The sequence below is a fragment of the Aulonocara stuartgranti genome (assembly GCF_965226115.1).
Source record: "Aulonocara stuartgranti genome assembly, chromosome: 1".
NCBI lineage: Eukaryota > Metazoa > Chordata > Actinopteri > Cichliformes > Cichlidae > Aulonocara > Aulonocara stuartgranti.
This window is the reverse complement of record NC_138939.1, coordinates 8,618,414-8,632,096: the sequence shown is the minus strand read 5'-3', so window position 1 is coordinate 8,632,096 and position 13,683 is coordinate 8,618,414. Positions and strand designations below refer to the sequence as shown.

The following is a 13,683-nucleotide window of genomic DNA, read 5'->3' as shown; positions in this document are numbered from 1 at the left end:
AAGAAAAAAGTGATACACTTTAAATTTATTGAGACTGGGTAGTTTAAAAGAGCAAAAGACAATATGCTGTGGTTGTAGTATTTTGGTACATTTTTGTCTCTCAAACTTTTCTACACTATTAGAAGATAAAGAATGAATGTAGAAACTGCAAAACAGCGAAGTTTGTACCCATCACTGTTTAAAAAATGTTTGCACCAGGGGCCTTGGGTCCAAGAAAGACATTCACCAAATACAACATATGCTTTGTCTATATAGTAAAAAGCTGCCTGCTTTGTTGTATTGGATCAAAGCTTTTGAGGGGTGTTTGGAGGGGGTGTTAGGACAGACACTAACTGAAAACCCAAAAACCCATGATCTTCCTTATACACTATATTGTGGGCTTTGCAGGGCGAACAGCCCTTTAGCTTCCTTCATAGCCCTGTAGCTGCTTGTGACGTCAAGCAGAGCATGTTCTGCTCTAGCAAGGACATCTGTCTGTAAGCGTCTGGAGGGCCGCAAGCAGTCCCCCAGGCCAGGAGCAGGGGGAGAGGAGAGAAAAGACTTTGTTAAAAACAGCAGAGATGGAAAACGGCAGGTTGGCCATCATGGCTCCTACAGCTTATCCTCCTCTTCACTCCAAGCGTGTCAGACCGCTCTAAGGTTCTTTCTGTATTTTAGACATTTTTGCATCATAAGGGGGCATACTGCTCTTTCTTCTGTGATAAGAAAAACCCATGTTATTTCTTACTTACGTCTTGACAGATACTTTAACGAATCTATTAAGGGCGCAGAGCTCGAGTTAACTTGTAAATAATTCATGATGTTGGGAAGCAGGTGACTGAAAAGAACAAAAAACAGTACAGTTGATCACAGATCAAATCAAGAGGATTTTCCTATTTTTTGCTATTAAAAATATGAGTAATAAAATACGTGAACTTCATAAATTTTAAACATGCTTATACAACAGGTTTCTTCTTATCCTGGGAACTTAATCTGCAGTACAATGTTATAATAAATCATTTTAAAAAGCTATTTAAATCCAGTAGTCATAATTTACATTTACAAAAGCAAAGGAACAGTTTAATTAGAACAATTGTAATATTCTCATTAACTGTTTTACCTTACTTTATAATTGCCACCTGCGCGTATATAAACTTAAATCTCATAGCAAAGCTGTAGATTGATTTTCTGGGTTATCTCAGAAATGTTCTACATCTCCTGACCTTTGCTAATAATTTGACTTTACAAGTCCCATTTCCTTGCCTACAAAGGGCATACCGGCAGACTGGAAGCACTGGTATTTAAGTGACTTCAGAACAGCAGATATTTATGTGGTACCATTGATCGGACTTGGCAAATGTATGCATCTTGTCAGCTGGTTATTTTCCCAGTCCGGGAAGAATTCCAATGGTGACCTTTGCAGTTTTTGGCAATGATTGTACCTATCGCTTAACAGTGCTGACAGCGTACTCCAGAAGGTTCAGAGCGATTATTGCACTTAGAAGTCATGGTTCTGCTTTTTTTGTATTTCTACAAGATTAAAGAATGTGAAAAGATGTCCTCCTGCAAAAAAATAAAAAATAAATCATCAGCATTGTCAGTCTGTAAAATCTTTTTCAGGAACATCATTAGGAAAGATGAATAGCTCTGTTTGTAAAAACATACTAGAAGAGACTGACGGTGTATTTAACAGTATGGTGTCAGAACCTTATTACTGGATCTTGGAAAAGGTAAATATTTTTGCTGCTACCATTTTAAGTCAAGCGGTTTTACTGTCATTCCAAACGTGCAGTGGTACAGTACACAGTGAAACAGGACAATGTTCCTTGCAGGCCATGGTGCTACATATAACATACAACAGACAATCAAGAAAGGTTTACAAAAGGGGAGTTCATAGCATTTGTACACCTCTGTGTGACCATATGAGCATACATATGTAAACATTTAAGGGTAGCCAGAGAAAGTTGTAAGGCAAAGCAAGTCTGCCCCAGCCCTACTCAACTCTGGCTTGTATCCACTGGCAGTCAACAAAGGAAGGTAGACTCTGCATAATGGCACCAGATTGAAATCAGAAATAAGTCTCCCACTGTCACGGCGGCCACTTTACTGACGGGAAACGCAGACTGGAGGGTTGCAGATGGTAAAATGAAGTCTACATTCATCATACAGTCATAAATCTGAAAATGCAGGCAGTTGCTGTGGGCGCTGGGAGCCCATGCCTGGTGCCAACTGCCAGCCAGAGTTGCCGGCATCCTGGTGCCATCAGTGAGATAGCGGACCTCACTCACTCTCTTTCTGTCTCTCGCTCTCTCACTCTCTATGCTCTGTCACGGCTCACTTTTCAGTGGGATTCTTTAAGGTCAGGCCTGAAGAGGTTTGTCTGTTGTTTGTGGCAAAGCCTAATAAGGATAACAGTGATAATATTAATGCAGCCTTTTCCATGTAGACAGGGGCAAAAATCATATCCACTCTGTTTGCCATATCCAGCCACAATCCCTAGTGTGTGACTCTATTCTAATGCCTGTATACATTTGCGTGACTTTAAGAGCCTGACTCAACATTTGTCCAAATTGTTACTATTAGTCAAAATCTTTATTTTGACCACTATCCAATGTAAAAGGAATAAATAAATGTAGTTTATTCATTGAGCTGGTTGGTACTGCTGCTATTATTCCCCCTACTTTGTGTTGTCAGCGTGTTTGAATCTTTCAACATTCCGCCGTGCTAAATGTGAAGTGGCAACACCCTAAAGGGCATGCCTTGCCAGCGGGATTTTAGGAAAAAATCAGAAGCAACTGCATGCACATTTAAGATCAGACTTTGTACACCAAAGCAACCTTTTACAGAGCGCCATCTGAAAGTAACATGAAATTTTCCCCTGATCAGACAACATACATGCCTCACGCAAACACCAGTGCCCAGCGAACACATGCTGAGAGATAACATAAAAGAACATGAAAGACATCAAGGCGCACATTGATTGTCCCTGTACGCTTCAACCCAGGCCTCACTCCCCCAGCGGGCAGACACGCAGGCAAGCTGGTGGGTAGGCATTCCCTGTGCTGTGGCCAAGATTGATAGGCATGTGTGTGTGTGTGTTGTGTGTCTGTATACTTTGTTTGAATGTTGAAGGGAGTGCTGACACCCTCTGTACCGTGGCCCCAGGCCCTCACACCTCCACCCAATATAAAGGGCAGCTCCCAGCAATGCTGGATTCCCCCTCAACCCTGAGGGTAGGCATGACATTACCTTGGGCAGTGCCTCCCCGCAACCCCCACACATCCTCAGAACCATGTGACTACACACACATAGTCTTTGAGAGGAGCTCGGTTAATGGCTGAGAACAGTCTACCATTTTGTTTTGCTCAGGAAATTCTACTTATACAGTTCAAGAAATCTTGTTTTTGTTTTGTTTTTTTGCAGTCCCCTTTAATTCTTATTCTTACATTTGATCTTAATCTTATATGCCTGACAGTTGTTGTTGTTTTTTTGAGCCTCTGATTGCAAATTGCAGTTTGGGGGTTAGTATTACTGGCTGGCTATATGTAACTGCTATGGTGCCCCTTTATTTGGTTTTGGGTTCATCATAGAATAGAATAGAATAGAATAGAATAGCCTTTATTGTCATTGTACAGAGTACAACGAAATTGGAGTGCCACTCCCTTGGTGCAAGTTTCAATAATAAATATAAATGTAAAATATAAAAAGTACAAAAAAAACAATCGTAAGTACTCAAACAATAGTATGTACAATATATACAGGATAGCAGCATTAATATAATGACAGTATGAATAGCAGCATAATATAATGACAGTGACGGTATGGAATAGGTTCAATTGTTTTTGTGCTTATTTACTACGGTGATAGCTCTGGGAAAGAAGCTATCCCTGAATCTGTTTGTCCTGGTTTTATGTGACCTGTACCGTCGGCCTGACGGTAATAAGTTCAAACAGTTGGTTGCTGGGGTGAGAGTGGTCCTTGATGATATTGCCAGCTCTGCTGAGGTACCGAGAGTTTGCAGTGACCTCCAGGCTGGGCAGAGAGCAGCCAGTGATCTTCTGGGCTGTGTTGATGACCCTCTGCAGTACTTTCCTGTCTGCAGCTGAGCACCCTGCATACCATGTTGTTATGCCGTACGTTAGGATGCTCTCTATGGTGGCTCTGTAAAATGTCACCAGCAGCCTCTCCTCCAGGTTGTTCCTCCTGAGCACTCTCAGAAAGTGGAGACGCTGCTGGGCCTTTTTAACCACCGCTGTAGTATTTGCAGTCCAGGAGAGGTCATCAGATATCTGCACGCCCAGAAACCTCATGGAGTGTACCCTCTCCACACAGCTCCCGTGAATGTAAAGTGGGGCCGGGTCTGCTCTGCCCTTCCTGAAGTCCAAGATAAGTTCTTTAGTTTTCGTGGTGTTCAGTTGGAGGTTGTTAACTGAACACCACTCAGTCAGTCTGTTGACCTCATCTCTGTAGTCCGACTCATCCCCCCTTGAGATGAGTCCAACCACTGTGGTGTCATCCGCGAACTTTATGATGGTGTTTGAGAGATGGGTAGGGGAGCAGTCGGATGTGTAGAGCGTAAACAGGAGGGGACTCAAAACACATCCTTGTGGAGACCCGGTGCTGAGTGTGATGGTGCTGGACCGGTGGGGGCCGAGTCTGACAGACTGTGGTCTATTTGTCAGGAAGTCCTTGATCCAGAGGCAGATGGGGGTGGAGAGTCCCAGGTGAGACAGTTTCTGGACCAGGATCTCCGGGATGATATGATTGAATGCTGAGCTGAAGTCCAGAAAGAGCATTCTCACATAGCTTCCTCGGTGCTCCAGGTGACTCAGCGCAGTGTGGAGCGCTATGGTGATAGCATCCTCGGTGGAACGATTTGTCCTGTAGGCAAATTGGTGGGGGTCCAGAGTGGGAGGCAGACCGGCCCTGATGTGCTGACAGACCAGTCTCTCAAAGCACTTCATCACTACAGGCGTAAGTGCAACAGGCACAGGGAGATGGTGATATTTTGAAGTTTTGCTCCATCAGTATGCACAAGTAAAAAGTTTAATTTCAGAGTTCGAGATCGAGTTCAACATTTATTGTCAATGAAGAAGCCCAGTTAAATTAGGAATATGTCAACATTGAGAGTGACATTTAAAACAATACAGTGATATTGATGAGAGATCTGTTATTTTATACTTCTTATGATATTCAAGAAAAGGAATCTTGAATATCATAAGAAGTATAAAAAAACGATCTCTCAGCATTATGAAAGAACAACAAGTACAACAACAGTAAGTACATTTGGGAGGAGCATTAAGCTAATGTGTCTGGATGCACTGCCATGATGCAAATTTATTATGTGCATAAGACTTAGAAGAACTGAACAACATGTGAAAATGTGGAAATACTAGATGTGAATCTTATGTTCATAGTAAGGTCTGATTGTTTCTTATGTTTTCACTAGATGCAACAACAGGAACTGGCCCAGATGAGGCAGCGGGATGCCAACCTTACAGCACTAGCCGCCATTGGACCCCGAAAAAAACGTAAAGTGGATTCACCGGGGGCCACGCCATCAGGGACAGAGGTGAGAACTATATTGTCAATGTTTTTTTTATCATCACCAGTTTGTAATGCTGACTTGCTATCGATCTTTGGGAAATTAACAGTCGAGAATTTTGGATTTAATCTAATTTAATCAATCATGTTCTACTATTTCTAGTTAGTGGACATGCCTAGGCAATGACATTGTTATCTTATTTGACAGAAATCTGTGCACTTTCTTGTTATTTATGAGGAACTGATAAGCTAAAAATAAAACAAACAGCACAATTCATTATGATAAAAATATTTTTTTAACTATGAAATTTTAAATAACTAAATTATTACATGATATAAGTTTGAATTCAAATTCATTTTTTCCTCCTTATGATAAAATAGCTTCTTTGCCCAAAGAAGCTATTTTGTGCAAGGATGTCAACTGTAAGAATGCTGTGCATAAACATTTACTCTGCTCCATGTATGATGATATAGTGACTGCTTTGCATGAAAGTGGTACACTGCTTGATAAACAATATAAGCATAAGAAACCTAACATCAGACCTGGTTGGAAAGAACATGTATCCATTAGGGCTGCCACGATTAGTCGACTAGTCACGATTACGTCGACTATCAAAATCGTCGACGACTAATTTAATAGTCGAGGCGTCGTTTGAAGCTTTGTAGGATCACAAAAGACGCAGGAATAAGTAGTAGGATTTAAGAGTGTAATAACGGACTGAAACAGAAGATGGCAGCACTGCATGTACAAGGATGCCAGCTGCCGTTAAACCCCGAAGAAGAAGAAGCGGTGTCCCAGAATTCATAGCGCGGCCCAGCTCAGTTTCCAACAATGGCGGCAGCTAGTTAGTTTTAATATTACTCTTATTATTCTTTCTGAGTCACAAAATAAACGTTTATCATATTTTCAGGCGAGAATGTAGCTGTGTAAACCTCAAATATCTGCTCAGTTTATCAAGACACCACATATTTTCAAAAGCGCTCCGATGTTTTCGGAGACATCTGTTACCCACTAGCTCGATAGCTAGCCGGGGGCTAGGCTCACTAGAGCCGTGAGAACACCGGACTCCCGACAGATCTTTTCAAACACACCGCTGTCTTTCGATGCTCAGGTTAAACATGATATATAAGTCACTTAGATAACTTAAAAATGTTATTGTTTGGCTTATTTTAGTATTTTATTTGTTCCTGCGTAAATCGGTTTGGCTGAGATTAAAGTTATAGTTTTTACATGGCTGAATAAACGTCAAGCTGACAGCTGATCATCAGAAGTGTGAGATGCTCGAGAATATTCTCCGGTGTCTTGTTATACAGTGGGGCAAAAAAGTATTTAGTCAGCCACCGATTGTACAAGTTCCCCCACTTAAAATGATGACAGAGGTCAGTAATTTGCACCAGAGGTACACTTCAACTGTGAGAGACAGAATCTGAAAAAAAACCCATGAATTCACATGGTAGGATTTGTAAAGAATTTATTCGTAAATCAGGGTGGAAAATAAGTATTTGGTCACCTCAAACAAGGAAAACCTCTGGCTCTCACAGACCTGTAACGTCTTCTGTAAGAAGCTTTTCTGTCCCCCACTCGTTACCTGTATGAATGGCACCTTTTTGAACTCATCATCTGTATAAAAGACACCTGTCCACAGCCTCAAACAGTCAGACTCCAAACTCCGCCATGGCCAAGACCAAAGAGCTTTCGAAGGACACCAGGAAAAGTATTGTAGACCTGCACCAGACTGGGAAGAGTGAATCTACAATAGGCAAGCAGCTTGGTGTGAAAAAATCAACTGTGGGAGCAATCATCAGAAAATGGAAGACATATAAGACCACTGATAATCTCCCTCGATCTGGGGCTCCACGCAAGATCTCATCCCGTGGGGTCAAAATGATCATGAGAACGGTGAGCAAAGATCCCAGAACCACACGGGGGGACCTGGTGAATGACCTGCAGAGAGCTGGGACCAAAGTAACAAAGGTCACCATCAGTAACACACTACAACGGCAGGGAATCAAATCCCGCAGTGCCAGACGTGTTCCGCTGCTGAAGCCAGTGCATGTCCAGGCCCGTCTGAAGTTTGCCAGAGAGCACATGGATGATACAGCAGAGGATTGGGAGAATGTCATGTGGTCAGATGAAACCAAAGTAGAACTTTTTGGTATAAACTCAACTCGTCGTGTTTGGAGGAAGAAGAATACTGAGTTGCATCCCAAGAACACCATACCTACTGTGAAGCATGGGGGTGGAAACATCATGCTATGGGGCTGTTTTTCTGCCAAGGGGACAGGACGACTGATCCGTGTTAAGGACAGAATGAATGGGGCCATGTATCGTGAGATTTTGAGCCAAAACCTCCTTCCATCAGTGAGAACTTTGAAGATGAAACGAGGCTGGGTCTCCCAACATGACAATGATCCAAAACACACCGCCCGGGCAACAAAGGAGTGGCTCCGTAAGAAGCATTTGAAAGTCCTGGAGTGGCCTAGCCAGTCTCCAGACCTCAACCCCATAGAAAATCTGTGGCGGGAGTTGAAAGTCCGTGTTGCTCGGCGACAGCCCCAAAACATCACTGCTCTCGAGAAGATCTGCATGGAGGAATGGGCCAAAATACCAGCTACTGTGTGTGCAAACCTGGTAAAGACCTATAGTAAACGTTTGACCTCTGTTATTGCCAACAAAGGTTATGTTACAAAGTATTGAGTTGTATTTTTGTTATTGACCAAATACTTATTTTCCACCCTGATTTACGAATAAATTCTTTACAAATCCTACCATGTGGATTCATGGATTTTTTTTTCACATTCTGTCTCTCACAGTTGAAGTGTACCTCTGGTGCAAATTACTGACCTCTGTCATCATTTTAGGTGGGGGAACTTGCACAATCGGTGGCTGACTAAATACTTTTTTGCCCCACTGTATTTTAGATAGCAAGGAGTTTATTAAACTTCACCGAAACAATCTGCAAATTTCATTAAAATTTAATAAACTATCATCTTGTCTTTATTTTTAGTTAGCACATACCTTAAACACTTAGGTCTTCCAGCCATGGCCCAACATTTATAAGCTATGCGAGCTTCATCGTGGTACATGGATACTAGGGCTGCCACAAACGATTATTTTGATAGTCGACTAGTCACAGATTATTTTTGCGATTAGTCGACTAATCAGATCATCATCCATTGGACATAAAACGTTCAGCTTATTGCACCAGCAGCATCTGCTCATATATAACTATCATTAGCTTACAGCTAACAAGGCCCAGAATTTGAACAGAAAAAATGTGCGAATGCCAGATATAAGTACGCTGTTCGCTTTATAACTAAAAATGAGCAAATGCTGAGAGCAGATTCTTTGGCCAGGAAAATGCTGTGTAATAATATGGCAGATTTTTGGAAAGAGGTGAAAGCTCTTAATAACTGTAAACCATCTCTACCATCAACTGTTGAAGGTGTTTCTGGGGCAGATAACATTGCAGCATTATGGAGACAGCATTACAGTGCGTTGTTTAACTGCATAAAAAGTGATCCATATGAGGACAATCTTGACATGAGTAATGACACAATAAGTGTAAGGACACATGAAGTATATGAAGCCATTCATAGGTTGTCTGATAATAAATCCTCTGGTTTGGATCACATCACTGCAGAACATTTAAAACATGCTAGTTTAAGGCTAGCTCCTCTTTTAGCACTCTGTTTCACTGGGTTTATGATTCATGGCATATTACCAGACTCAATGCTGTGTATTTTACTGGTACCAGTTATGAAAGACAAAGCTGCAAAAGTGAGCTGTTTGGATAATTACAGGCCGATTGCACTAGCCAGTATTTTATCTAAGGTGTTAGAAAGAATCTTGTTTGACAGAATGAGTGTGTTCATCTCTTCTCTGGATAATCAGTTTGGCTTCAAACCAAAGCATGGCACTGACATGTGCATATATGCACTCAAGGAAATAGTCAGTTTGTATAGGGCTAAAAATTCATCTGTCCTCATGTGTTTCATTGATGCCTTTAAGGCTTGTTAGATTATTCTGTTATTATATGTTACCTTATATATGTAATCAAAATAGTTGAATTATGTTAACTGCTGTAGATCATGTTATACCCTTTAACATAGAGTGTGTGAGCTGTATGTAGTTTAGTTCTCATTATACTTTTGAGTTAACAGAACATATTCACATATTAGTTCATTAGATAAATGTGCATCACTCTGTATCCTTGATCTGCTGGGAATGTGTTACACTGTTTTCTTGACATGCTTAATTGTTGAATCATGAAGAGAAGGTTGTAAGCAGGAGACTCTGTGTCTAAAGACAGGGGAGATAGATAGACCACATTCCACACCCCCACCTTACAGAAAGCAGAGAAACAACTGCCGAGGTCATAACTTAGGCGCTGTAACAGAGAAAGAATGTGATGTTTTGGCTTTTACGACTAGATGGGGGCCACTAGAGACTATAAAAAGCTGAGCAACCCGTCACCATTTTGAGACATGTGCCTGACCCTCTGGTAGCATCTCTCCCGTCCGGACGTTGTAATGCTCTGACTGTTGAATTGTATGGAAATAAATGATTGTTGATTGAGCATATATACACCGAGTATTGTCCTTCCTTCAGCCCAAAGATTCAAAGAATTGGGTGATTTCAACAGGCTTTTGATCGAGTGAACCACAGAAAACTTTTTGATAAACTGAAGAGACGGGGAGTTCCTCAATACATCGTGAGGATTCTCTCTTACTGGTACGCTCATCAGAACATGCAGGTTAAATGGGGAAGCAGTATTTCTGCCCCCTTTGGTGTCAGCAATGGTGTTACACAGGGTGGGATTTTGTCTCCAATTTTATTTAATTTATAGGTTGATGATTTGTCCATACAGCTGAGAGCCTGTAACACTGGGTGTATATTAGGTAAAGCACTGATAAATCATCTCATGTATGCAGATGACCTGGTTGTTTTTAGTCCAAGCAGTGCTGGGTTACAGGATCTTCTTAATGTCTGTACTGAATATGGTGTGCAATATGACATTGAGTACAATGCTGCTAAAAGTGCTGTTTTGATATGTAGAACCAAGCAGGATAAACAGCTAAATTTCCCTTTGTTTAAACTGGCACAAAAAACTCTTGAAGTTCATAAAAAGGTGAAATACCTCGGTCACTTTATTACTGAGCAAATGAATTATGATGATGACATATACAGACAACGATGTAAGCTCTATGTGCAGGCAAATACTATTGCACGCAAATTCAGCTTTTGTTCACTTCCAGTTAAAGTGGCTTTGTTTAAAGCGTATTGCACACCGCTATATACTGCCCCCTTGTGGTCATCCTACAAGCAATGTAGCATGCAGAAGCTGCATGTTGCATATAATGATGCGATGAGAATCCTTTGCAGGATACCTAGAAGTGGTAGTGCCAGCCAGATGTTTGTAGCTGTGGGTGTCTGGACTTTTAAAGCACTTTTAAGAAAGTTAATGTTCAATTTTAGAGAACGACTGGATGGTTTGAGTAACAGTATAATTGTAGCACTTACAGATCCGACAGTGAGTGGTTCCCGTTACTCATCCAGTCTCAGAAAGCACTGGTTAAAGTGTTTGTGTATTTATTGATTTATTTTAAGTAATTGTGTTTTATGTATATTATGGTTTTATATTTTTACAAATGCTTTATATACTTATTTATATACATATATATATTTAATGGTTTATACCTTGTGTTGGGGGGTGGGGGGGGGGGGGGTGGAGTTGTGTGTGTGTGTGTTTCTTGTGTCTTGTCTTGTTTTTATGGACATGAAGTCTGCCAATAAAGATTGAATTGAATTGAATAACAATAAACATTTCAACATATTAGAGTTTTACCCAAAGACATTGTTTTCCCCTCAAAATATTGCTTCTTTGTTTAAATTTCTTGTGTAGGCAGTATTCAGTGGTAATTTTACATAGTCGTGTCATCCCCAACTGCGGTAAGTACTCGATAGTAAAAATGAGTCACTGAATATCTTATCTGCAATACAGTGAATAAGAATAACAATGGATAACTGCAGGTAATGTTGTGGTTTCTGATACTGGCTGCTGGTCAGATTGCTGGAACACATCTTAGGTGTTCAGTTTTTAATGCCGTCTATTCTCCTGAATCTAATTACCATCTTGTTGTTAAATCATACTTTTCACATTTCAGAGAATGGTCAAGTTTTTTTTTTTTTGGTAGTCATAAACTTGGCACTTGGTAATGGAAAAAAAAATTAATTATTGCAAATTTTAAGCCTCTGCTCAACGTTATGGGATGCAACTGCTATAGAGGACACCCAAATGCAAGACATGAGGCCAGGTTATGAAAGAAACAAAAAAATAACCAGAAAAAAACTGATTATATTTCATGATGTGACTCTCAATTCTCTTGTTCAACTTTACCACTAAGTGCTTTCTTGGAATAAATTTGGCTACAGTGAAGACCATTTGAGTGCAATGAGCTTGCGGTCATTGCGATGGTCATATCTGCTAATACAAATTATGACCCTACAGTTGTGCTGAAAAAAGTTTGACATGATCTAAATTTTGATGCGTTATCCTGCTGGACGCAGCCATCAAAGGTGGGTATACTGTGGTGATTATTCAGGCAGGCATTTAACTGTTGTTCCGTTGGTGGTAAGGGGCCCAGTTGTGTTCATTGAAAATATCCACAACATCATTGTACCACCAAACTGAACTGTTGATACAAGACAGGATGGATCCATGCTTTCATCTTAGTTAAGCCAAATTTTGATCATGTCATCCAAATGTAACAGCAAAAACCAAGACTCATCAAAGCAATGTTTTTCCAACCTTCTGTTTAGGGGTGGACGATGCATTGAATATACTCGATGTATTGCGAGTTTTTCAATGTATGCTTGTTAAAATAGCTTTATTGTAACCATCCAGTATAAATAACCATGGCAGTCTGCATGTAATTTACTGTGAGTTCTTTTTTCTCCCACACACTTCAAATGCATCATTAATCCAACCAGAAAATTGTCTACCTGGCAGACTACACTGAGCATGCGTTTTATATACTACCAGATAGGGAAAATATGGCGACAGCGGAAGTTTCAAACAAGCGAGGGAATTTGGATTTCACATGGAGGGTGTTGAACAAGATGCGGTAACTTGCAAAACATCCCGTAAAACGATTGCCGCAAAAGTTAGCAGTACCACGAATTTATTCCTCCAGCTGAAAAGTCATCCACTGCAAAATGAGGACTGTTTTAAACTCTGCATGTCAACGTCTCCTCACACACCAAAGGAAACGTTAAATAAACCAGCTGTGATACCTGTGACTATTCTTGGTCAGTTGTTTTTAGACTTTTATTATCGTTTTTATAATTTTAATATGTTATAAGCACAAAGAGCATTTTTAAAAATTCAGTTGTTTTATTTTCTCTCATTAACCTCATAAGACCCGAACTCTTCCACGGCATGCATTTTTAATTTCTCTTTCATATTTGGTCATATTGGGGCCCAATGAATATAAAAACAAAGAATTACCAGATTTTTTTTTTTACCTTATTTTTGTTTTTAAGAAAAATAAGAGCCACATGAATATATTTGTTTAAAATGTTGATAGAACAGTAGCAGTATAATGTCCTCATAAGTGGATATCAGGCCCTTGTAGAGCAAAATGCTCTACAACGTGCTCTCCGTTGTTTTTTCCCTGCTGATTTTAGCATCACACAGCACAGCTTCTGTATCACGTGGTATAAGGCTCCGCCCTTGTTATTTGTTGAGCAGGAAGAGTGAGCGCTTGTTTTCATGCAGAGTACGTCCCTGATCAAAATGCGGTATAATCGTCGTTGTCGTCGTCTTTTTTTTTTTTTTTTTTTTAAATCGTTGTCATTTGGAAATGAGATCGCACATAAGTATGAATCGAGATCGCGATTTTCTAACGATTAATCGTGCAGCCCTACTGGAAAGCCAAACAAAACACACATTAAGAGGCTCTAATGCCCGTGTCTCAATCTCGCGGCCTATGTCACCTCTACTTGCGGCCCGCATAATGAAAATATTTTTTAAAATTATTGTTCAAAAATTCTTTAATATGAAGGCAATAGGCAGAGTGTTACAGGCATAGCCCTAAAGAATGTAGCCTCATGGGCAGCGTAGCCCAGCTGTAAGTAAGCTGTTAAGACTCAACTGT

At 40.5% G+C, this 13,683-nt stretch overlaps 1 protein-coding gene across 1 annotated transcript in view; it reads left to right on the top strand.

Moving 5' to 3' along the window:
* Positions 1-13,683, top strand: part of LOC309709398 (transcription initiation factor TFIID subunit 4) — a 105,989-nt gene that overhangs the window by 68,750 nt on the left and 23,556 nt on the right. The window contains exon 13 of the mRNA XM_082538005.1: positions 5,429-5,551. Coding sequence (XP_082394131.1) covers positions 5,429-5,551 — 123 coding nt within the window. The remainder of the gene's footprint in view (positions 1-5,428; positions 5,552-13,683) is intronic.